A 22,710-nucleotide genomic window follows, 5' to 3' on the forward strand; every position below is an offset into this window, starting at 1 on the left:
AACAGGTAAAGTTTGAAAGAAAATCTATTGGCCGTTCTATTTTGATGGAATTACCATAAGTTATGACGGGAAATTGCACGCGGCCATTTAAGGCAGTTGATAAGCTTTACAACGACGACAGTCACTTGTTTGTTAACTATTACAGATACCCTTCCGATTCCACTTGATCTTCAATTAGTCCACAAATTTATTTTTATGATCAACATTCACTCATGCATACCATTGCAACATGCATTGCTTTCATGGTGGCTAAACTGGAAAACCTGTTGAAGCCAAATTTGTGTTGGAGAAGTACAAATGTTTTTGACCTGAAGCAAAAACATTTTCTTGTTTCTGAGTAGCAAAACTTGTCTCCACAACATGTTTCCCATGTGGCTAAACTGGATCATTGGCCTCTGCAACGATATTTCCTAGTTCAGCCAGGCCCTTAGAAAAAAATAACCAGATGGATGGAATTTTTAAAATAAACAACCAAAATGAATTACAGCAAAATAAACAAAAAATAAACAGACATGAGCCAAAAAAAAATCTATTTTTCTTCATCAAAAGAACACTTTGTCAATTGTTCACCAGCACAAGCTCCCAGGGTAGTCTATCAAAAATCAGTGCCCTTTTGTGGCCAATCAGCTTAAAGGTGGCCAAATGGGCAGGGAATCTCATTTTATTGTTAAGAACATAAAACATTATATTTTATGGGCCAGGTGGAGATAGCAACAAACCATTTTGGCCTACGAGTATTTTTGAGGTCATAAACTATGGCTTCATTCACTGCTCATCACTTTTAATTTGCAGTACTCCCTGGGATGGGATTGATGTTGACATGAACTTAAAAAGGAATGTGAACTCGAACAGATCAATTAAGTTAAATAATGAACACCATGTGACATCTGCAGAGGGATACAAGAACATTCTACTAGCAGTATTGTTACAGTGTAAGTTCTAAATTATACTCTTCCATGGTGCAATCTAATTTCACTAACAAGATTCAGGTGTTCCTTTGCTAAAACGGAAGTCTTATTCACTGTAACTCAAAGGTGGCATGTTTTATGTCAATTTTACATGCCATTTTGACTACAGTAACTTCTTGGGACATTGCAAACTTGGTATTAACACTAAAGGGAGTGTTTGTTGAAGGACGTTGTATAAGTATTACTGACATAAGAAACAACACAAGAAAGACGACAAACTCTGAAACCTGAGCATTGTATGAGTTGTAGCAGCAGTAGCAACAGCTGGTATGATACAGGGTGACCTGGGAAAGAGTTAAATGTGTCACAATTTACATTTGATTATTTCATATTTTCAAACACCCTGCTCTAATTCGGTGAGGTTTACTATTTCTTTTTAGGTTTCCTGCTTTAATATGTCTCTAAGTAATTCACATGATTCTCTTGCTACTTTGTCAATTTTTACTGGAGCTTGAAGATGCAAAAAGTGTTGGCAGAAATTTTCAAACCTTCTCATGAGTGATTCCTGCCATTTTCCTTGTTCCCTTTTCTGTGTTACTTTGATACTCATGTAGTGAGCAAAAGCCATTGAATTAATGAATCTTGAATCTCCAGACTTCAAGGAACTGAAATATTTGTGCAGACTAGGGTCTGTGCTCATCAATAGAGGCAAATGGACAGGATTGCATATTTCAGTCAAAACAGCATATCTACAGATATCCTTGACTTCCTCAAAGGAGACAAAGTTTAAAACTTCTTGAATGGAATTTATTTGTCGAAAACAAGCATCAAAGTTTCCATTCAGGTAATAAAACTGCATCAAGTGAACTGTGCCAGAGAAGCCCCTATCATCAAATCCATCATCGTACACAACATATCTCCCTCTCTGGTAGTAACATTCAGCCTTGTCCTGCACATTTGTTTTTCTTTGTCAAGTTGTACCACCTGTGATGCTTGGTGGCAAACATTTCCACATGCTCTATACAAAATCTGCACAAAACAGTTTGCAGTTGGAGCTGGAAACATTGTAGGTGCATGGTCAATACAGAGCAATAATCCCTGTTCCAGTTTCCCCAAGGAAAATTGTGCTGGTAAACTTGCATAAAAAACAGGGTCGAGGAAGTTTTGTAAGTCATTCCTAATTTGCATCCGGTGCCAGTCTCGTGACAACATGCTTCCTTCACAAAATGTAGATTCAACTGTTGTTAAAAAATGTTCTTCTTTAGCAGGAGACAGATTTCTTAATGCTTCAATCATTGTGTGAGAGATTGATTCTGATCTTCCAGCATCACTGTAATCTGTCATTTCTGGTAGTGACGACAATTTAGCCAGACAATTATGTTCTTCTAAAGCCACCTTACCAAGCTCCACCAGATGGATGAGCACTATATCCAGTTTTGACAGGATTCTGGTATGAATGAGTTCTGCCACTTTGCTGCATGACTGAAATGGAAGATGCTGAATCATGTTATTCTCCAGAACAAAAAAGTTTGGCAGCAAATGGTTTCTCAAACAATTACATAACCGAGATATCACCAAATGAATACAATCCAGCAAAGTACTTTCCTGCCAAAGGTACTCTGGCTCTTCTTCAATGGCAAAGAAAAAAACAGTTTTGATATAGTATGTACACAGTACCTCATCAACAACCTTGGATTCTTTCATGAGATGGGACAGGAGGAGCTTCAACATGTTGTAAGTATACAACTGAGTGGAGTTGATTAGCGAATGCATGATCATTTTTTCTGCTGAGGAAAATGAAAGCCTCCATTCCAGAGATTTGGTTAAACTGTTATGTTTACCAATGGGGACAACATGGCAACCACCTCTGGCTAACTGTTGTAGGGCCTTTCCACGTGGCCATTTGGAATTTTTAAAGCGCACCTGTCTGACAAAATCTGGCCATTCTTGAGAGTAAAGAGCAAACACATCGTCTGTTTTCATGTGAATTTGTGACAAGGCAGGCCGTTGAATTGCTGGGCCTTTGTGACTTTCGGCATCGAGTGCTGCCGTCAACTGATCAAACATTCTTCCCATGAACATTTCGCTGGAAATGTAGGCAGGCCCCTCAGAAATTTGAACTTTACAATGCTCATAGACTTCGTGTAACTCACCAGACTCACTGAAGAGGCGGTAAAATCCAGGATGGTCGAATGACTTGGCAGTAAGGAGGTGCACATCACGCCCTTTCCTTTCCGCAACAGTCTGATTTTCAAACACCACTTGAAGACTTGGATCAACCCACATATTATCCATGTCACCAACTTTTTCAAAGTGACCTTCCCACATACTTCCTGTAGCGACGTACTTCCATCCAAGCTGACCCAGACTTAAAGTATTGAACAATTCTTCCAACAATTGAAGAGAAGATAATATGTGACCTCTGTAGACGTATCGGTATCTAAGAATAGAGCTTAAGAAAGAACTTACACTTGAAGAATAGGAACTATGTGTAATCCCAGTTTCAACTTCTGTCATCGGGCATTCCGCAGAAGAAATGTTCGTCATCATTAAAGACGTTACTAGTAACGTGTATGAAAACTTCGAAAGAGCGACCACCGAAAGACGATTATGTACTTCATGTATCGATATCGACATGTGCTCCAGCCCAGTTTCCCTCGTCCCGCAGTGTAACAGCAATAAAACATGCGCATGACCTTTGCGGTGGGCAGGGCTTTATATGGCAAGCCGTTTGTAGCAAAATTTAATCCTTGCAACATATGTTTAATCCTTTAAATAACGGTTTTATTTAAAGATAGAAAAAGGCATTCAATCCAATGGTAAATAAAAATTTTGGTTCAATTCAATCTTTTAATTTTCACGATTCAATCCAATACCTAGAATATTGATTCAATCCAATACCTAAAATATTGATTCAATCCAATACCTAAAATATTGATTCAATCCAATACCTAAAATATTGATTCAATCCAATACCTAAAATATTGATTCAATCCAATACCTAAAATATTGATTCAATCCAATACCTAAAATATTGATTCAATCCAATACCTAAAATATTGATTCAATCCAATACCTAAAATATTGATTCAATCCAATACCTGGAATATTGATTCAATCCAATACCTCGAATATTGATGCAATCCAATACCTGAAATATTGATTCAATCCAATGCCTCAAATATTGATGCAATCTTCCTGGGCCGAGCGCGGCTAAAAGGAACGAGAGTAACTGAGCACTAGAGAGCACTGAAAACATGGCGGGCGAAGGAGAACTAGATTTAGAAGTTGAGTTTCCTAAGTTTCTTGCAGATATCTTGGATAAAATGGAAATAATTTTTGAGAATTTTGACTCAGAAGTTGCAGAAGTGCACGCCGAAGTTCTTGATCAAACCATTAGTCTGCTTAGGTAAATGAGACATTGCTACAACCGAGACACAAGGGACACGGAAAATTGAGATTCCATTACTGCCGCTTTTGTAGATGTAAGTTAACCACTTTTTTATGTGACAAACATATTTGTTTATTAAAAACTGTGTGTACTAGCTTTTTGTGGCAAATAACATAAACTGTGGCAAATTTTGCTACCACATTGGTCTTTGGTATTGTGCATATTTCTGCTGTCCAATCATTACTGGCACACCAAACTTTGAAATGTAAACAAAATTTTTGCTGTGCCGTGTGCACAGTCAAACATGTTTCTCACAAAAACTGCTTGTGTAAACCTGGCTTTAAGTTATTTTTGAAATAAGAACCTTTACATTTCACAAGACAGCAATCATTGAACATTGGAATGTGTTTTAAGTTTTTCAATGTTGTTGTCTCATGTTTTGCATTATTTAACCCACATGTGGTACTTCTTTCCTAAAAACGATGTTTTTCTTGATATTCTATGACAAACATGGCACCAATTTGTTGTGAATATTATCGGGTACCCAGGGCTCAAGGCTAACACTACTGCCAACTAGCCAAACATTTCAGTTTTGAATAGTAGATTTTGCACTTTCACTAGCCATTGTGACAATCGTGATGGAATGGAGTATTGGTCTACTGGATGAAAACAAAATTGAGAATTATCCTGACAAAGTAAAACTGAAGAGAATAGAAACTAATGAAAACAGGGAAACTATGAGTGGATTTCATGGAAATAATTGCCTTAATAAGCATATGATAAATATTTAACTATTAAAGGGAGATAAAAGAAAGTGGTAACACTGATAAAAGTACATCAGAGATTGAACATAAGCATATTCAAGAAAAGCAGGATTCGTGTTTGTGGGAGTGAAATTTTCTTAGTGATTATTATTAACATTTTAGATGCAACAAGAAATGTCCAAGATTGACCACTCTTATAAAAAAGTCAGTGAAGCTGTGTATGAAAAAGGCTGGCTGGTGCAAAGTTAGTTTTGGCTAGTGACATGAGTCCTGTTAGTAGCCATTACACCAGTGCACCAAGAGGTTAGTCTTGTGTCCTGGGTACTTTTGAAAATAAGATAACAAATTAACCTTGCAACATTTTAACTCAGTTAAATGACCTTGCTCTCCATGAGTTCTCGTAGCTCAGTGGATAGAGCGCCCGCCCGGTGTTTGGGAGGTCATGGGTTCGATTCCTGTCGGGGACTCAGAATTTTTCTTTGTCCCACGCTCGTGTCATGTTGATTAATTCACCTTCACATTTCATTACCGAGCTTAAAATTCACCATCATTATTAACTTATCATTTTAACATTTGTTTTGATAAGCACCTGAAAAATCTACAAGGCAGAGTAGTGCACATGGCAGTTATCAAATGCCCTGATTTCTCTTCAGTTTAGTTGTGTTGCTAGAACGGTTAGGCATTCTGTAATTCAAGCAGTTTCTGAGTTTTGTATATCAATGAAAAGGAAGATGAGAAAATAATTTACTTGATACAGGGTGAGATTTTCTGTTGTAAATTGAGTTGCAAAAATACTTTAAGGGCCATAATCTCCTTTACCCAGCCCACACACATGTAGTATTATGCAATTGTCAGTTGCCCAAGTTTAACTGTCACTAGTTCTAGAGCCTCTTGGAAGATGTCTACTCCCATTTGACTTGATTATCTTAAGGGATCTAGCCTTTCCAATACAAATGACTGCACTGAATCATGTTGTCCCAGGTCAATTTCTTCAACTAGAACATTGTTATCACTGTCCAATGGAGTTGGACCATCAGGATCATCACCATAGTATTCAAAATCATATGACTTTCCATTTGAAAGGGGGTTTTCAGGCTGCATCATATGATTAAGCCACATTTGGTATGGCAACCAGTTTTTTTTCTGTTCTTACATTTTGGTGGTTAAAAGTTTCAGTGAGATGGCAAAAAGCAAGGTTTATCCTTGGTTGAAAAACTAAGTGTAAGGTGGAAAGATGCACTGAATTATCAGTGTCCAGGATGCCTGACAATTCCATACTACAAAAAGTGTAAAAGTACAAGTGGGAAGCACAACGGAAACATCCCCCCACAATCTTTCAATTCGTTGGTTGTGTTGATGGCCCTGCAGTGAAGCTGCCCCTCTCCTCTCTTCTAACCTGCTCCATTGTATCGCACACACCAACGTTTTCAACACTATGATCTACTCGTACTCTCGAAGGCCAAAATTCTCCGTCTCTCTTAACGGCATCCAGAAACAATTCAAGAACTGTTTCTGCTTTATTGTTGGCACTACATTTCAAAACATTATTCTCCGAGAAAATCCCTCTATACAGCCGAATTAGTATTTTCCATCGGATCAGAGAGTGATGTCCATCCAGATGCCAAAGCGAATTTACGCACCCCATCTCAAGACAGTATTTTGGGGATCTAATTTTGCTAACCTTTCTCTTATTCTTCTCCGTTGAACCCGTAACCCAATGGACTTAAAGAAACCTGCAATGAAATTATATCCATACTCTTGAATGATTTCGGTTCCTTATCAGGTAAGCTGTTGAAACCCCTCATATCTTCTCAGCCATACTCTGTCAATCTTCTGTGAATTGTCCATCTCCAAACTCCAATCATCTTTGTTATCGTTGTCCAGATGAATCCTAGTCCTCAAAGTTCCTCGAACACCTCAACAGGAATTTTAAGAAATGGTCTTCCATGATTCCAACTTCTGAGTCAAAATTCTCAAAAATTATTTCCGTTTTATCCAAGATGTCTGCAAGAAACTTAGGAAACTCAACTTCTAAACGCCCGCCATGTTTTCAGTGCTCTCTAGTGCTCAGTTACTCTCGTTCCTGTTGGCCGCGCTCGGCCCAGGAAGATTGCATCAATATTTGAGGCATTGGATTGAATCAATATTTGAGGTATTGGATTGAATCAATATTTCAGGTATTGGATTGCATCAATATTCGAGGTATTGGATTGAATCAATATTTCAGGTATTGGATTGAATCAATATTTTAGGTATTGGATTGAATCAATATTTTAGGTATTGGATTGAATCAATATTTTAGGTATTGGATTGAATCAATATTCTAGGTATTGGATTGAATCGTGAAAATTTAAAGATTGAATTGAACCAAAAGTTTTATTTACATTGGATTGAATGCCTTTTTCTATCTTTAAATAAAACCGTTATTTAAAGGATTAAACATATATTGCAAGGATTTAATTTTGCTACAAACGGCTTGCCATAGCTTTAGCAACTGGGAGCTAGTCATATCAATCCGTGAAGGAAAATATGCGATAAATCATATATTGAATTACCACTGCGCGTGCCTGATTCCCTGTCTAGCGCCTGTCACTCAGGCTTACAATTCCTGTCCTAGAGGATTGATAGTTCTCTTCATTATCTGGCAACAGATTGCCAAAATGGAAATATAGATTGTAACTTGCAAACCTTGGCCAATTTTCTGAAGTTTATATTTCCATTTATAACCTGATGGTCTGTTGTTACTTCGACCAACCACTCGATACGGCTTTCTTCCTGGTACTCCAGGCACAGTTTCCCGAGCAACGACGGTGCTGTGTCAATCATTCCGTGCAGATTTGAGGGAAACAACAACATTTTCATAAATAATCCTCTTTAAGACATCGATTTTACTGGCCAAAACAGGCCATTAGAAAAATTTCTTCTTCACACAAGGAAAAAAAGGCTAGAAAAAAAATTCGAGCAAAGAAGGCAAAGAAAAAAATACAAGCAGAAGAAAAGTCGTATGGAAGTCGTTAAAAAATAAACAAATAAGTAAATTTGTTGAAGAGGGTCTCACTTGCAAAAACCATTCCGCACAACAAATGGGTGAAAAAAACAATCGCTTAAGCTGAATTTTTAATCTCCTATCATTTGCTAATGGTCCGTCCCTCAGGGAAAGCCATCAGAAAAAGCATTCCTGTGCTCATCAAGTTTCGCAGCAAGATACGAAGCGTCAGCAGCCAGTTAGACTATGTTATAGGAGCCTTCCTTGTAGGGGATGCTTAGATGTTCTGAGGCACGACTGCTGACACCAGACTAGATTGCGAACACCGTTGCAGTTCGCAGTTATGGAGTGACTAGCTGGGATGTCTGGAATGACATTTGAATGAACGTGCACTCCCATTGTCAGGTCACTAATAATCACAAGGTAATATAATCAAGTAAACTGATTAAGTTGCCTGCCCTTAATCTTAACTGTGTGGCAAGCCATGTCCTAAAACAAACCCGTGTTTGGCTTCCTGGTATAACTTTTGTGCCCTTGGCTTCAAAATTTCTCATTTCCCCTCGAAGATTCGCTTCTCGGTCAGCTGTTTCCTGTTCGCAAAATTTTTCATTAACGCTATTAACTTCCCACTTACTAGCCGGCTAATTTGCTGAAAAAAAAACCCAGTAAAACACAAAGTTCTATTTCTGCCAAAGGAAGAGGCAGTTCCAAAGGTCTGTCATAAAATAATTAGAAAGGATTACCAAGCGGGGATAGGGTCAGATAAATTATGCTGCATAATTTTGGGTATTATAATGCTGTAGTCAGAGCATCGAGCATAATGACTAAAATCTTAAAGCATAAACGTCTTAAACTCAATTTCTGGTACTTTTAGGATGAAGTTCTCAGCATACGGGTCTCTAACCCTAAGTGTCTGTGTTATCAGCATGACTGTAACAGTAATTAAGAGTCACTTGTTTTATCGATTCAAAGACTAAAGCAAAGAACAGAACGATGTTTAATGTCTTCACTGTAATTTAGATTCAATTAACTGAATAAAACATACGCCTATTCAAATAGTCAACTGTCTCACACCAGGGTCTACAAAGTCAAACCAGACTGAAAGATGCAGTCATCAAACATGTGACTCTGTTTTTCTTCTCTGTAAGCTTGTGTTAGTAACAACATGCATTAACCAGTAGAAAGCTTTTATTCAAGAGTACAATAAGAGGATTATATTCGGGGTACAGATAATCATTTCCGTTAAGCAAAGTTAAGTTTGTGTGAAAGTGTCTCTTGGGTCACAAAAAAGTATCTTTTGTCTGTGTGCGATGAATATGGAGTTCGTATATATATTGAGCAGGCTATTATGTAAGAGGAAATGAATGAACTTTCCACTGGAACAAACAAAGCTGTCTGTAATAAGAGGGTGTCTGTATTTTAAGTGTGTGTTATCAGTAGAGTAGGATTCTATTGTATTTATAAGTTCCAATCATAAGTTAACAATGGTATATATTATTAATATATATATATATACCTTGTTACAATTTTTAGGTACAATCCTGAAAATCTTACAACTCTTGAAAGCTATGTTTATCCGCAGGTATGGGTATCTCAAGACCTAGGTAAACCAACCTGCCAATGCCCGATAAATATAGAGTGATCGAAACCTAATTTACTTTTAATTAGTTCAAAACGTTACAAATAGTCTACAACCTGGCAGTTAAAATGCATTTTTTTTGGTCTAAAAGCACAGTGAGGTTGAAGGCTTGGCATAGAAATTATGTGAGCCACATGTTAATCATAACTTTATTTCACTTATTAAATACAGTCGAACCTGTCATATAACGGGTCACAACGGCCCTGTATTGAGCGGCCAATTAAGCAGCTAGTTTTCAAAGTCCTGATTTTTCACTCATTCAAATGCTGTATTTGTTACCTGTATATATAAGCGGCTGCAGCCACCCCGTAGCAGTCCTATGTTTGTCTTTCTTTGTTATTTTTACCTGTATTAAGCGGCCACCCTCGAACGGAAACTAAGTCACATGTTATTTTATGTGGTGTTTTATTGTGTTTAAAATGCGATCCATCATCACTGTGAAGAAATAAAATGAATAAAGCCACTTTAAGCTGATAGTCGGCCGTTAAGTATTGTTAACGCTTTCAGATGTCCACAATGTACTGAAGTACAGTACCATATCATGAAACCAAAAAATGTTTGTTTTGAATATGCTTCACTCTTAAGCTAGAAATTCCTCTTTAATTAGCTTGTTCTTCAGCCATGTGATGGAGAATGAATCGCCTTCAAACATACACTTGCAAGGGATTTTCAGACCATAACCTCCACCTCTGTAAACTTGCTTGCCCTTTACCGTAACTTTCCCGTTGTTTGTTGGCCGTTTCAAATATTTCAGTTAGCCACAATGCCATTAGCTTAGGGGCATGTCCAATCACTTCATAATCGTCCCTCATTTCATTTTAAGAAAACAGCCCTAGGAAAATACGCACGCTGATTGGTTAAAATCGTGTTTCTAGGACTCGATGGAAACACAAAACTAGCACGAGCCGTTGATGTAATGATGGCCCAAGCAAAGAGAATTTACATTTTGATGATCTAAGTAAACAAGCTGTTTTCCTTTTTTTCGTCGCGGTGTTTTCTAAAAGAAAGAGAAAACATGTTCTCCGTGTTTCTATCGAGTTGTATAGAAACACTCGTGAAAGTTTGGGAGAACTCGAAAAAGCTGTGGAAACACTCACCTGCAGCTCGTGTTCCCACAGCATTTCTCGTTCTCCCAAACTTCCAATCGTGTTTCTATTAAGCAATTAGATCATGAGCTTGAAATTTCTATCGCGTGATAGTTGACAAGGGCGCAGCCCGAGTCAACTGTCACAACTAGTCAACTAGTATAAATCTACTAGCCGTGCAAAACTTCATCTGAATCCTCTTCACAGACACTTCGAAAATGCCAAGAGGCGGCCGTCATTTTGTTAACAAGCGCACACTGCTATGCTACTATCTATCACAGAATAGATAGTGTGTAGCGTAGCCAATCAGAGAGCAGTATTCGTGATAGAACGCTAGTAGATTTATACTAAAACTCGATAGTGACACCGTATATGCTTTCCATTTCTTAAATTGTGATTAAATCCCAGTGAGTATTTTTAGTGCATCCTGTATTAAGCGGCCACCTGTATCAAGCGGCCAGTTCCTCAGTCAAGTCGATCCCGAGGGTGGCCATTATATAGTACTATATACAGGTTCGACTGTATATTAATTTTGCACAACAATAGTTATTTTTAGTTTGGTGATATCTTCCTTACCAATGGAGAAATGCTTAAAATGCCTGTTACAGCAAGTTTAATGTTTGCATTAAAAATAGTAATTAACTGAACTCACTTGAATGACACAAAGAAAGAAAGTATATTTTCAAAGATGATCTGCATTCCTTTTCCTCCCTTGTCATCAAGGAGAGAAATCCTAGTCCTAGAGGACAAGTAGTCACCAACCAAAAAAACCCTGAATAAATTATGAACTGGGCACAGCACCCCAGGCCACCCACTTAACTACATGTAGTCATACTAAAGACAGGACTTGACATTAAAAAGGTATAGTTTAATTATTGGTTTTTCATTCTGGGTTTTGGCAGGCTTTGCTTTCCATAACTTTGCCCAGGTTACTGACTAAACTGTGGTACAAATAGGAAGGAGATCTTGGGTGAAACTATTGTGAAATAGCAGTAACAAATTAGTACAGCAAGTAAGAGATTTCTTTGAAGAATGATCACAAGAAATACCTGGAATATAATATACCTTGGTCATGAGAAACACTTAGAAATACCTTGGTCCTAAGGAATACTTGGGAATATAAATTTCTTGAGCAGGTAACATATTATTCCACTATTACTGAATGCCAGTCATGCCAGTAGTTCTTAGGCAGAACATAGCATAAAGGGCAACAAAACATCCCCTTGTGTGGGGTCTTAACAAGATACATTGTGTTTCACATTGTTTCATTTACAATCCAAAATTATGTTCCATTGCAAATTTGAGATTTTGTGCTAAATCTAAACTTCACTAAGCGTGACAGTAGTCAACATAATTTTTGATGATTTGTTTTGAACCAGAATACCCCTTGACCCAAGTGAGGAATCTGCACTCTTTTGATGGGCGTGGTTTGATTAAGCGTTTTGCAAGTATTTTAAATATTTTAATGGAGGCATCATTGTTGAAGAGTTTGTTTTGTTTTGATTTGTTCAAAATGTTTTTAAATGTCATATTCCCTTTAATAAGGTATTGAATTTCTAAACTTTAAAAGTTTGACTGTTGCTATTTTGTGTTGTGTTTTCACTATTCTTATTTTAGTAAAGTTGCAGTTTTAAACATGTATTCATTACAGCCAACAGCCAACCTCAGTCTCAGGTCTCTCATCGTCCTGCCCTATTTTCTTACTCTGGTAGGATGGGAAGATGAGAGACCCCGGGAAAGACCAACAATTAACACCATTTGAAGTAAAAGTACTATAATTTTATATGTGCATTTGTTTATTTGAGTTATTAAAAAAGAAAAAATTGAAATTGTTTGTGAACCGAGACTCTAGCCATAATTCCATGTCATGGGTCTCCACAATTTATTTAGTAAAACAAATTTATTTTTAACAAAATGAAACACCTGTCATAAATCCATGTCATATGGTCCCGAGTCCTCTGTTGACCTCTCCCACCTTCAAAGATCATGACTCAAATATCAACTGACAAAAATGTACAAATACATAATTTTTCTTCTATAAAATATTTTAAATTAACTAACTCTGTAAAAGCACTTATTTTTCAAATATTTTTCGTACAGGTGAAAAATTAAATATGAATATTTTATAGAATTAATTTCATGAAGCCAGATGATAAATGGTCAAAATTTAGAATATTATTTTTTTTATCTACTAGCTGTGAATCTTCTGAAATTTGCCTCCTTCATTTCTGATTTTGTAAAAAAAAATATGGTCATATCTTTTTATTAAAATGACAGTAAAGAGTTGACCTCAACTCATTTTAAAACTTGATTTTACATTGTGCAGAATCTTACATGACTTAACAGCAGTACTTTATTTTAAAAATGTGTTAAGTCGAAACAGACTGGTTATGTCCAGTACATTGAACTAAGAATATTGAAGGCTCTATTTTGTTCTTGTTAAATACCCTTAAAACTATATACAAAACATAATCTGACAACAATAAAGTGGTGTGAAAAAAATAAGTGGTTTACAGACCCTTTTGATGTTTATGTTGTAATATACTACTGACAATATAAATATATGGTATATCTCAGTTATCATCTAACTGCTGCCCTTCATGACCTTGGAGACATTCATCTAAGAAGTCGATCACAGTCTGTGAAAATTCCTTTGGTTTCTCTGCATGAGGCCAGTGCCCGCTGTCTGGTATAAATTTAATGTCAGCTCTGGGAAAAAGTCTGTGAATTTCAGGGAAATCCTCTAACCTTAAAAGAAAGATATTAAAATATTATTAGGTTGATGTAATTGCACCACGGAGCTTGATTTGAACCAAAGTGGTTAACCTTTGTACGAGTAATCACTTGCATAATTTTTTCCATTGGTAAAAAAAATGGAGAGAAGTTAATTAACACTTGCTTTGTCATGACGTCATTGTAGCCTGTGAGCAGGTAGACCCCTGAGCAGACATTCATTTGTCTCATGCATTCCTCCCCAACAAATTGCAACAGACGTTTGTTGGGGAGAAATGTATGATGAGCCAAAGGAAAATCTGCACAGGAGGCTAGTGAACAGGCCCTCAAGCTTATATCTGATTATGCATTAATGAGTCTCCAAGGATGAAAACCATGCCGAACATTAACAAAGTTATACACTGCCACATGTCAGACAGTCCTCACATGCCCCATAAACATCAGGTAAAGGAACATGACTCATATCACCTTTACAGACAGACAGATCAGGGAGACCTATGTAACAATGATTATTTTAATTTTGTCACATGTTCATCCTTAATCTAGGTTTAGACAGGCATCCTCTGCTCTATCTTAGTGTGCCTTTATGCTGCAGAACTGCAGAATCTCAGATGTAAGTGCTAACCCCTCAGAGAAACAATAAGTTTAGCAACCTAATTCTCAAAAGCAATGGCTTTGAAAGAGCAACTACCTGAAAGTAGAGACCTCAGCCAATGTATATCAAGAATATTAAATCAACTTAAAAGGGAATGGTTCATTTAGGTGCATTAATTTAGTTCCAGCCATACTATTTTCAGGATTTCATTGTAATTCCTAGGCAACACTCACCGGACATAGTCTGATTTAGCTCCACCAACAAAAAGTGTCTTTCCATTAAATTCTTGGTGTGGAAAATCTGTTGGAAAGCCTGACACTTCTGAAAGGTTGTTTTCTAGGGCTTCTAGATTAATTCTCCACTTAAATCCAATTTCTGTTTTTACAAGGTTCGTTAAGAAGAATGACCTCAAAAATGCATTCTGTATGAGATAATAAGATCAAAACACAGTGAATGTTAATCAGAGGGGAAAGGCCACACTGTCACTTCATCCCGCTTACAACTCTTCGAAAATTTCATACATGTGTACTTGCTTGCATAAGTTGTACTAGCTTAAAATGGATTCATATTTAGATCAATTGAAAATTATTTCAAAGTAGATTGTTATTAAGTAGTTTTCATTCACTCACTGTAAAATTATGGTTACCGTTAGGTAATAAATCTGGAACAAAGAAAAAACAATTATTAAAGCTGTTTAAATTATTTGACCCAAAATTTCCCAAGGCAGGGCATGTAGCTGATGGTGTTAATAATTTGAAACTCTATCCAAGGTCCGTTGAAAAAAAAAACACCAGTACTGATGCACATATCTCTGATCACAGTCATGAATCCATAATATCACCTAGGCAGACAGTCTTTCAATGCAAACATGTACATATACCTAACACACTGTTGCCTCTACACAGGGCTTCTGGGAGGGTGTGAGAAAAAAAAAAATGTGCTGGATTTTGGGGCCAAATTATGTGGGGGAAAGCATCTGATTGGACAGGGATTTGTGGATTGTTAGAATTATTGAGCAGCACTGCAAGTGTGTAGGTTAGAACAAATTGAGCAGTGCCACACTTGTACACTCGTTGACTTTCAAAAGCCCTGGCTTTTGACATGTATGGACTGAACGCTGGGACGTGGCTATGAATAAACTATGTAGGCTCAAAATAACCTCCAATACTGTTTTTTAGTGAAATTTCAGTCAGTGACTCTTTTTCAGCTAATGAATTATTAGCTGTTAGTCAGTCATTACCTAGCATCATTGTGCAATCGTTCCATCACTAAAATATTTACTCACAGGTACGACATCCACCAACATCTTTTCAGCATCTCGTTTGTCCCTGATGAGACTTAAATTCATTCCCCGCTTTGCTGCTAAATAACTTGGGATATCTTTATCCACACCAATTTTGGCAGGAGACATGTCAACAACTATGAGGCTGTGCACATATTCAGGATGACACAGAGTAAATGTCATTGATGTTTTTCCACCCATACTGTGACCCATCAGCACTGCCCTGGAAAGCTCCAGCTCTTGGAACAAATTCCATACATCAACAGCTTGAACAAAATAGTTCATTTCTGGACTGTGCATGCTTTCTCCATGATTTCTTGCATCAACTGTTACTATCTATAACAAAGAGAAAGAGAAACAGGTTACAGGACTATCATCTGTAGAGTGCTAGGTGGTAGGATATTCAATTCCCCTTGAAGTCACCAATCCTTTTACAATTGGACAAGAAGCCACACATTCTCCAAGTATGAAATGCAAATGCATATTATCACTGGCCATAATTTACTGAAAAGGTCCAAAAAAAGTGGAGACAGGCCCAACCCTAATCTCAGTGGTAAGACATTACAAGTAAAGAGGCCAGAAAAATATCAAAAAAAAAGCATGTGATGGTTACCTGCCTACCAGTTTCCTTGTTGAACAGTTTGGCAAGTGTTCTCCAGTTTTGTTTGGATCCAAACAGGCCATGCAGAATAACCAGAGGAGGTAGCTTTTCCCCATCAGTGGTTGCATCAATGCTTTCATAAGCTAGCCTTACTGCTGAACTAATTAGAAAAGAAATAGACAGTCAACAACCTCATTGCCCAGAAGGCAACGACGCATATTTTTTTTTGCTTTCGTGGGTCACTTGGTAGTTGAATAGACATCGAGGCTATTATCTGTGAAATCTGGTATTTGAGCAAATGTATGTTAGAGTTTTAATAGAACGCTATGTTTATGATATTTAGTTTCAGACTTTACATGTGCTTGGCCAATGATCAACATCATAAATCGAGAACTCCTTTCTCAATATTAAAAAGCAACTAAATAACTGCTGAATAAGGCTTCGTTGCATCTATTTTCTAAATTCAAATCGAGAGAGAAATCTGACTCCTTCCTCCCAGTTTTCCCCAGTCAAACAAAAATTAAATCTTTAGCCAGCCTCAGCGAGGGTGTAGTTTCAACATGATCTTCCCTTCCGTTTTCAGCCCTCAAAAACTTCCTGTTGAAACAAACTTTCTTTGGTACCTTCCATATATAGTACTGTATGGTAAACTATTTTGGCATCTTAGCATGTGGCCACTATTAAGGCAAATGCGTTGCTTGTGGACAAGTTGAAACAGCCTGTTCAATCGCAAAAGGCTCATTTTGCAGGACTTGCAGGTTCCAACGAAAAACACATTCATTGCAAGGCGTTCCACTTAGTTGGCCAGGTTACGTAATTGAAAGAAGCGCCGGGAAGCCAAGCCTTTCCTAGCTGCCGTGTGAAAACTGGTTAGAGCTAAGCCCCACCTCGAAATACCACGTGATCAAAACTTCATTGGACTTCTCACATAAGCTTACTTCCTGTGGTAGCAAAGGCGAAATATTCCTTGTTCTATATAGGTTTTTATATATATTTTAAATGAGTATTGTGGTATGGCTGCGAGGGATTATGATCATTTATTCAAGCTCCTAATCATTGGAGATAGTGGTGAGTACTAGTTTCGTGGTGGCCTCAAGATGAACCGGTGAAATCTGACATCGCTTCGTCCAAACCCACAACAGTTTGTGAAAACTCATTGGCGCCCAAACAAACTATTCCATTGTAAAATCTTGTGATAATATATTGGTGTCTTCGTACACACATAATTCTCTTCTCTGTAGCGTGGCCATTGTGAAAAGCGGGCCCCGGTCGATTGATAAAGCAGTTTTAAACAAACTGGTCAACTTTGCATTGTAACTAAAACGTAACATGAATGATCTTGTAAGCTTCGTTTTCTGACGAATTGTAAATCAAGTTAACATGTTAATTCGATCACATATTGGTAAGAACTAGCTCTATTTGAGCTATTTAGAAAATTTATTGTTTCATTGTTTGCTCAGACAGTTCTGTAATGCTAGTAAAATATTTTAAGAGTAAACATTTTTGACAAAACGTTTATGTCGATCTCGTACGTAACGTAAGTTTTTAAAGAGTGAATTTGACATCAGTAATGTGTATGTGTACGCACTATAGAGAGAGGGCACTCAGTAAGTGATCTTGTAGTTACTAAGAGTGTCCAGAAAACAAAACATGGGATATCTGGGTGATAGTGAGCGCAATATCAGTTCAACTGAGCTGTACGTGACAACAGTGTAGCGTGTATTGAAATGTACTAATGTGAAAGAGATCTTAGTTGTCGTGTAGTACATGTACGGAGACCCTCAAAAGGTTGGTCTGCAGATATCATAAACAGCTTCTAATTTACTGCCAAGTTACTGCCTATTTGTAAGGCTTCGGTGTTCCTGGTTTTAGTACATATGCCATTATTCTGAAACTTATGCAGTCACAAAGATGATAGCAGTTCTACCAACTTAGCAGGTTCAGGTTTTAGTCCAGTTATATGTACATGAGAGCAACATATAATGTCCCTTGCACTTTATGTAAAGCTGTGTTAGTGTGATTGCGAGTTTAAAATGTTTACATGTATGCTTTCTTTTCTCCTCTAACCTAAGATTTATTTCACTACCTAGGTGTTGGAAAGAGCAGTTTGCTCCTCAGGTTTGCCGATAATATGTTTTCAGGTAAAGTAACCTAAATTTGTAATGAGTTTCGATGTTGATTGATACTAAAATGGAAATTTAGGGTAAATTAAATTGCTTGATAATGTTTTTACCTCGATGTACCGTTTTGGGAAAGTTTGAAAGCATATGTAATAGTAGTGTACCAAAAGGTTTTGCACTGACGACTCTTGAACTGTGAACACGTGACATTTTTTGTACACTGTTAAGGACTAAAGAATGAGGGCTCTTTAGCATTTTAAAATTTTACATTGTGAAGCTGTCAATCTTGTACACTATATGTACAACAGAATTTCTTTCTGTTGACAGCTTGAACTGAGTCTTTCCAAAAAAAATCAGTGTTATGTGAAAATATTCAAAAAATAATACATTAAATTAACACTTATAATACAGCACTCTCTGTCTGTCAGGGTGTGAAATTATGACTCACTGGTCACCAATGCAACCAGAAATCGAGTGATTGCAACCAGATACTAAGAAACGGTCACCAGTGGGCGACTCACCTTTTCTTTCGTCAATCTTTTAACCTCGGAGGAAAGCGACCTTACATGTGGATAAAAGATATGATTTATTCAAATAGATGTAATAAAACAAACCCATGATTCTTTGATCGCCAACTGGATCGTCATGTTTGATTTTGCAGCTTCTTTATTTTAGGGCACACTAAATAATGCGTTCACAGAGTCAATCCATCCTTTTGCTTCGCCCTTTACTGCAGTGCAAACCCTTGAGCATTTATTACGTCATTTACTTTACAATATGACAACTAATAATTTGCAGTTGGCGACTATTTTTTACCACTTACCAATTTTTTAAATTTTGTTAGCCTTGTACTTTACTGTCACAAATGTCCATGTGCTTGTGTCTGTTTATACTTTTCTCCAAATGTAGGTTATTGTTGATACACTATATGTGATTTAACTTGAAAAATCATTAGAATCTATTTGGTTTACTATTGGAAACAGGATCGTACATTACGACTATTGGTGTGGATTTTAAGATAAGAAAGATCAATGTGGATGGTGAAATGGTGAAATTACAGATTTGGGATACAGCTGGACAAGAAAGATTCCGTACCATAACATCGACGTAAGTAACACGCTCTGAGCAATTTATAGCTGTTACAGTTACACTGTACTTTCAAAACTTGTGGTAGAAAATACATTATCATCTTGTTTTGTTGTTAAAATATTTTGACATCTGAGAATTGATTATGATTTTAATATTGGTATTGAATGCTAGAATAAACAGGTTTGAAGGATATTGGCATTATCCATATTTACGGTTTTTTTCCACTGAGTATTTTTCTCATTCTTCCTCATTAACTTGAAGGTGGCTTGGGTAACTGAGCTGGTGATTGCTACTGTAAAATTGTGTTTGGATGTACTTGATCTCAGCATTAATATTGCTGCAATAACTATCAATAACGCAGGATTACTTAATCTGCATTGAGTACAATGTCTTTTCCTGTTGAGTGGATTGGAGTAGCCTAGGAGTATTGCTACTTCCTGTAGGCAGGATCTTGGTTCCTATACAGGTAACATTGACATTTCAGATGCATAAAGTAAAGCCTCTTAATCCAGACTGGTTTATATCTCTCAGGCCTTTAATAACTCCAGTTTCTGTATCATGAAGCGGCTAGGAGTATGGCTCCGCTCTCTGGATGGGATGGTTGTCCATCACAGATCACTCGCCAGCATTCTGGCTGGCTGGTCCTGGTTGGCCCGTTGAAGTTGCTGGACACCGTGAGAGTAAAGTTTCTTGCCCAAGAACACAACACAGTAGCCCTAGCCAGAGTTCAAATACAGAACACTGGGTCGGGAGTCCAGCACAATAATTATAAGGCCACTGTACTTCCCCAATTCAGATGCAAAGAAGACTTACATTTATAAATAATGAGGCAAATGAAAGATGTAGATTTTGATGAATATCAGTGCACTACAGACATGTCTCCTACAACAATAATTCATTGGTTAGTTCTGTATCTGTGTTAGGTATTACAGAGGAACACATGGAGTTATTGTGGTGTATGATGTGACAAGTGCTGACACATTTGTTAATGTGAAAAGATGGCTACATGAAATTGATCAAAATTGCGATGAAGTTGTGAGAATTTTGGGTGAGTATGTTCAATGTAATAACATAAATAAATGTTAATTCAAATTTTGGTATTGAATGGGAATTAAATGCTGGGCAATGAAGACAGAAAAGCATTCAGCAGAATATTGAGGGGAGGCAGAGAAGTTACTGTAAGGTAAATGGAGGTGCTGGAAAAATATCTTCATATTTTCCTTTGAGCATTAGTCCTCTGAAGGAAATGGGGGACCACAATGTGCTATACACAAAATATTTTTAACAAAAAGCATTTGGCCTTGCGTGACAACTCAGATAATGACTCATATAGAGAGGTTATTACTTTCAATTGACTGTTCTCTTGATAATTTGGTCAGGGGATAGATTGTTTTGTGGTGAAAATCTGTTTTACCTCTCTTGGTGTCACTACACAGTTGGTAACAAAGATGATAATCCGGAAAGGAAAGTTGTTGAAAAAGAGGATGCAATGAAGTTTGCAGAACAAATGGGGATCCAAGTGTTTGAAACAAGTGCAAAAGATAACAAAAATGTAGAAGAGGTATGTGATAATTTGGTAAATTTATAGAGCCTTTTCTTTGCCGTAGAAAAACATGACAGACTACCCTCATTTTTCTCTGGAAGACACTCATAACAAGATACATTGTTCAAGAATACTTTTAGAGCAAAGTGTGACTCAGCCTATAGGACATGCTCATGTAGTTAATTTCCCAGATAAAGTTCAATTTAAGAAAAACAATGAGTAGTATTTATCAAATATTACCAAATTCAAAAGTTTCATTAATCAAAGGAACTCTGCTTCAATGAGTCAGTCAGTCAGTCAGTCAGTCTGTCTGTCTGTCTGTTTGTCTGTCAGTCAGTCGATCCTTCAGTCAACAATAATAACAGCAACAACAGTCAACTACTTATTTGGTAAGCCAGTTGGACAGTCTTTCACCAGTCAGTCATAATTAGGAACGCCTTAAGTGACTATTTCTTGAAAGAGTCAACCATTTTATTATACTGACTGCTTAATGCTTGTTTTTTTCCAGGTGTTCAATGCAATAACTCGCATGGTTTTACGGCAGAAGAAAGAACAACAAGCAAAGGCCAATGAACAATCAGGAGTTATAAAAGTCAAAAAGGACAGAAAGAAATCTGGGAGGAAAAAATTCTGCTAATATATACATGTCTAAGTCAGATTTTAGAACTCTATCAATGACACAGTCTACGAACTGTGGTAAAATATGGACACTTATTTACCTCTTGGGTCGAATACCGAAGATTTAACCTCTAAACCTGTTTTACATGTTGTCCATGTACCCTACCAAAACAGAGCACAGTCGAAACTGCAGTTCTTTACCTCTCTTTCCTTTCATGAGTTTGAGTTTCAAGTCCAGTTCTTGATAAAACTATTTAATTATTGCAATATCCCAGGAAGAGTCTGCACCTTCATCTTGACTGCTCCTGCAGCGTGCAGCTTGCTTAGATTGATAATTAATTGAAAGTCTCTTGTTTCTACCTCAGACTTTCATTTGTCAATTTACACAGAATTTTGTGTGGTGGCCTTGTTTGAAGCAATCACACCTCTAAAATGGAGAACGAAACAATTTGTACACTATATGTAGTGTAAAGATAAATACATGTATATGGCTCTACTCTTACACCCAAATGAAAGCTTGCCATTCTCGGGGCAACTGGAATGCTTATTAAGCCAATCGGAGTGTTGATTAGACTAAACGGACGCCACGGAGTGCTAATCAACCTAATGATAGTGATTTGACACCTGAGCTTGAACTCAAACGCTTGAACTGATCAATCCTGTCTTCCTTTGTGTACAGAATCCTTAGTTTTTGTTAAATTTATAGTTGTTATTATTTTAAGAAAATTGCTGGAACTTTGCCATTTGTGTGGAGTGGCAAAAAATAAATGAATGCGTAGAAGTGTATATAATACATATTACATAAGACTGCTACCCCGTTCTACATTCCATCTCCCTTTTATGGAGAGCAACCATGATTGCCAACTTTGTCCTCGCGAACTTCTCGCTACGTCATAACAGACTTTTTATTCTTCCCTACATTGGTTGTCAATGCTCACAGTCTAGTAACTCTTCTGGTAATTTCTTACTTGACTCATCAGTTGAACCTGATTGAAGTTGACATACTTTGTCAAAAAAATTTTCGTACTTGTATGATAAGCAGTTTTTCAGCGCCCGTACAGTGAATCCCGACTGTGACGAATTTTCCGCTCACGAAGAACATATTCAGTTGTTCGCAAATATATATGTATTTTAAACTGAAGACATGTATAACGGGCATTGAAGTTACTAATGGAGTGACTACATATTAATGCTTCAAAACGGTAATTAATACTAACATTCCTGACATGTTCAGGCGACTGTTCACATGTAAACCAATAACGAGATTTTTCTGTGTGTTTGAAAGTGCTCTGAAGTTTCTGATCATACGCTCCGAAAAAGAGGCAATGAATAACTTTCTGGTCTGCAGCATCATAT

At 37.1% G+C, this 22,710-nt stretch overlaps 3 protein-coding genes across 3 annotated transcripts; 1 reads left to right on the forward strand and 2 right to left on the reverse strand.

Annotated features, from left to right (window-relative positions):
- Positions 1-6: 6 nt before the first annotated feature.
- LOC110057494 (uncharacterized) lies at positions 7-3,535 on the reverse strand. Its single transcript, XM_089280175.1, has one exon. It carries the CDS (start codon positions 3,456-3,458, stop codon positions 1,767-1,769), a length of 1,692 nt encoding a protein of 563 aa, XP_089136301.1. The 5' UTR covers positions 3,459-3,535; the 3' UTR covers positions 7-1,766.
- An 8,085-nt stretch (positions 3,536-11,620) lies between these two features.
- Positions 11,621-16,787, reverse strand: LOC110056747 (sn-1-specific diacylglycerol lipase ABHD11-like). Its single transcript, XM_089278875.1, has 5 exons — positions 16,608-16,787; positions 15,997-16,144; positions 15,387-15,719; positions 14,335-14,522; positions 11,621-13,521 (listed from the first exon to the last, which is right to left on the reverse strand). Exons 1-5 carry the CDS (start codon positions 16,763-16,765, stop codon positions 13,347-13,349), a joined length of 1,002 nt encoding a protein of 333 aa, XP_089135001.1. The 5' UTR covers positions 16,766-16,787; the 3' UTR covers positions 11,621-13,346.
- Positions 16,788-16,885: 98 nt separating this feature from the next.
- LOC110056594 (ras-related protein Rab-35-like) lies at positions 16,886-22,145 on the forward strand. The gene is made up of 6 exons (XM_020763107.2): positions 16,886-17,052; positions 18,075-18,125; positions 19,088-19,211; positions 20,117-20,241; positions 20,630-20,754; positions 21,245-22,145. Exons 1-6 carry the CDS (start codon positions 16,998-17,000, stop codon positions 21,371-21,373), a joined length of 609 nt encoding a protein of 202 aa, XP_020618766.1. The 5' UTR covers positions 16,886-16,997; the 3' UTR covers positions 21,374-22,145.
- Positions 22,146-22,710: the final 565 nt, after the last annotated feature.

This window comes from Orbicella faveolata, unplaced genomic scaffold, assembly GCF_042242905.1.
Source record: "Orbicella faveolata isolate gen_17 unplaced genomic scaffold, um_ofav_v1 contig_47, whole genome shotgun sequence".
Lineage (NCBI taxonomy): Eukaryota > Metazoa > Cnidaria > Anthozoa > Scleractinia > Merulinidae > Orbicella > Orbicella faveolata.

Coding starts and splice junctions, on each gene's coding strand:
- LOC110057494 (XM_089280175.1), bottom strand. CDS start 3,458: ATGATGACGAACATTTCTTCTGCGGAATGCCCGATGACAGAAGTTGAA.
- LOC110056594 (XM_020763107.2), top strand. CDS start 16,998: ATGGCTGCGAGGGATTATGATCATTTATTCAAGCTCCTAATCATTGGA. Junction 18,126..19,087: donor TGCCGATAATATGTTTTCAG/GTAAAGTAACCT, acceptor TATTGGAAACAG/GATCGTACATTACGACTATT. Junction 20,755..21,244: donor ATAACAAAAATGTAGAAGAG/GTATGTGATAAT, acceptor GTTTTTTTCCAG/GTGTTCAATGCAATAACTCG.
- LOC110056747 (XM_089278875.1), bottom strand. CDS start 16,765: ATGAATGTGTTTTTCGTTGGAACCTGCAAGTCCTGCAAAATGAGCCTT. Junction 15,720..15,996: donor ACAAGGAAACTGGTAGGCAG/GTAACCATCACA, acceptor TCTTTGTTATAG/ATAGTAACAGTTGATGCAAG. Junction 13,522..14,334: donor GCTAAATCAGACTATGTCCG/GTGAGTGTTGCC, acceptor CTTTCTTTTAAG/GTTAGAGGATTTCCCTGAAA.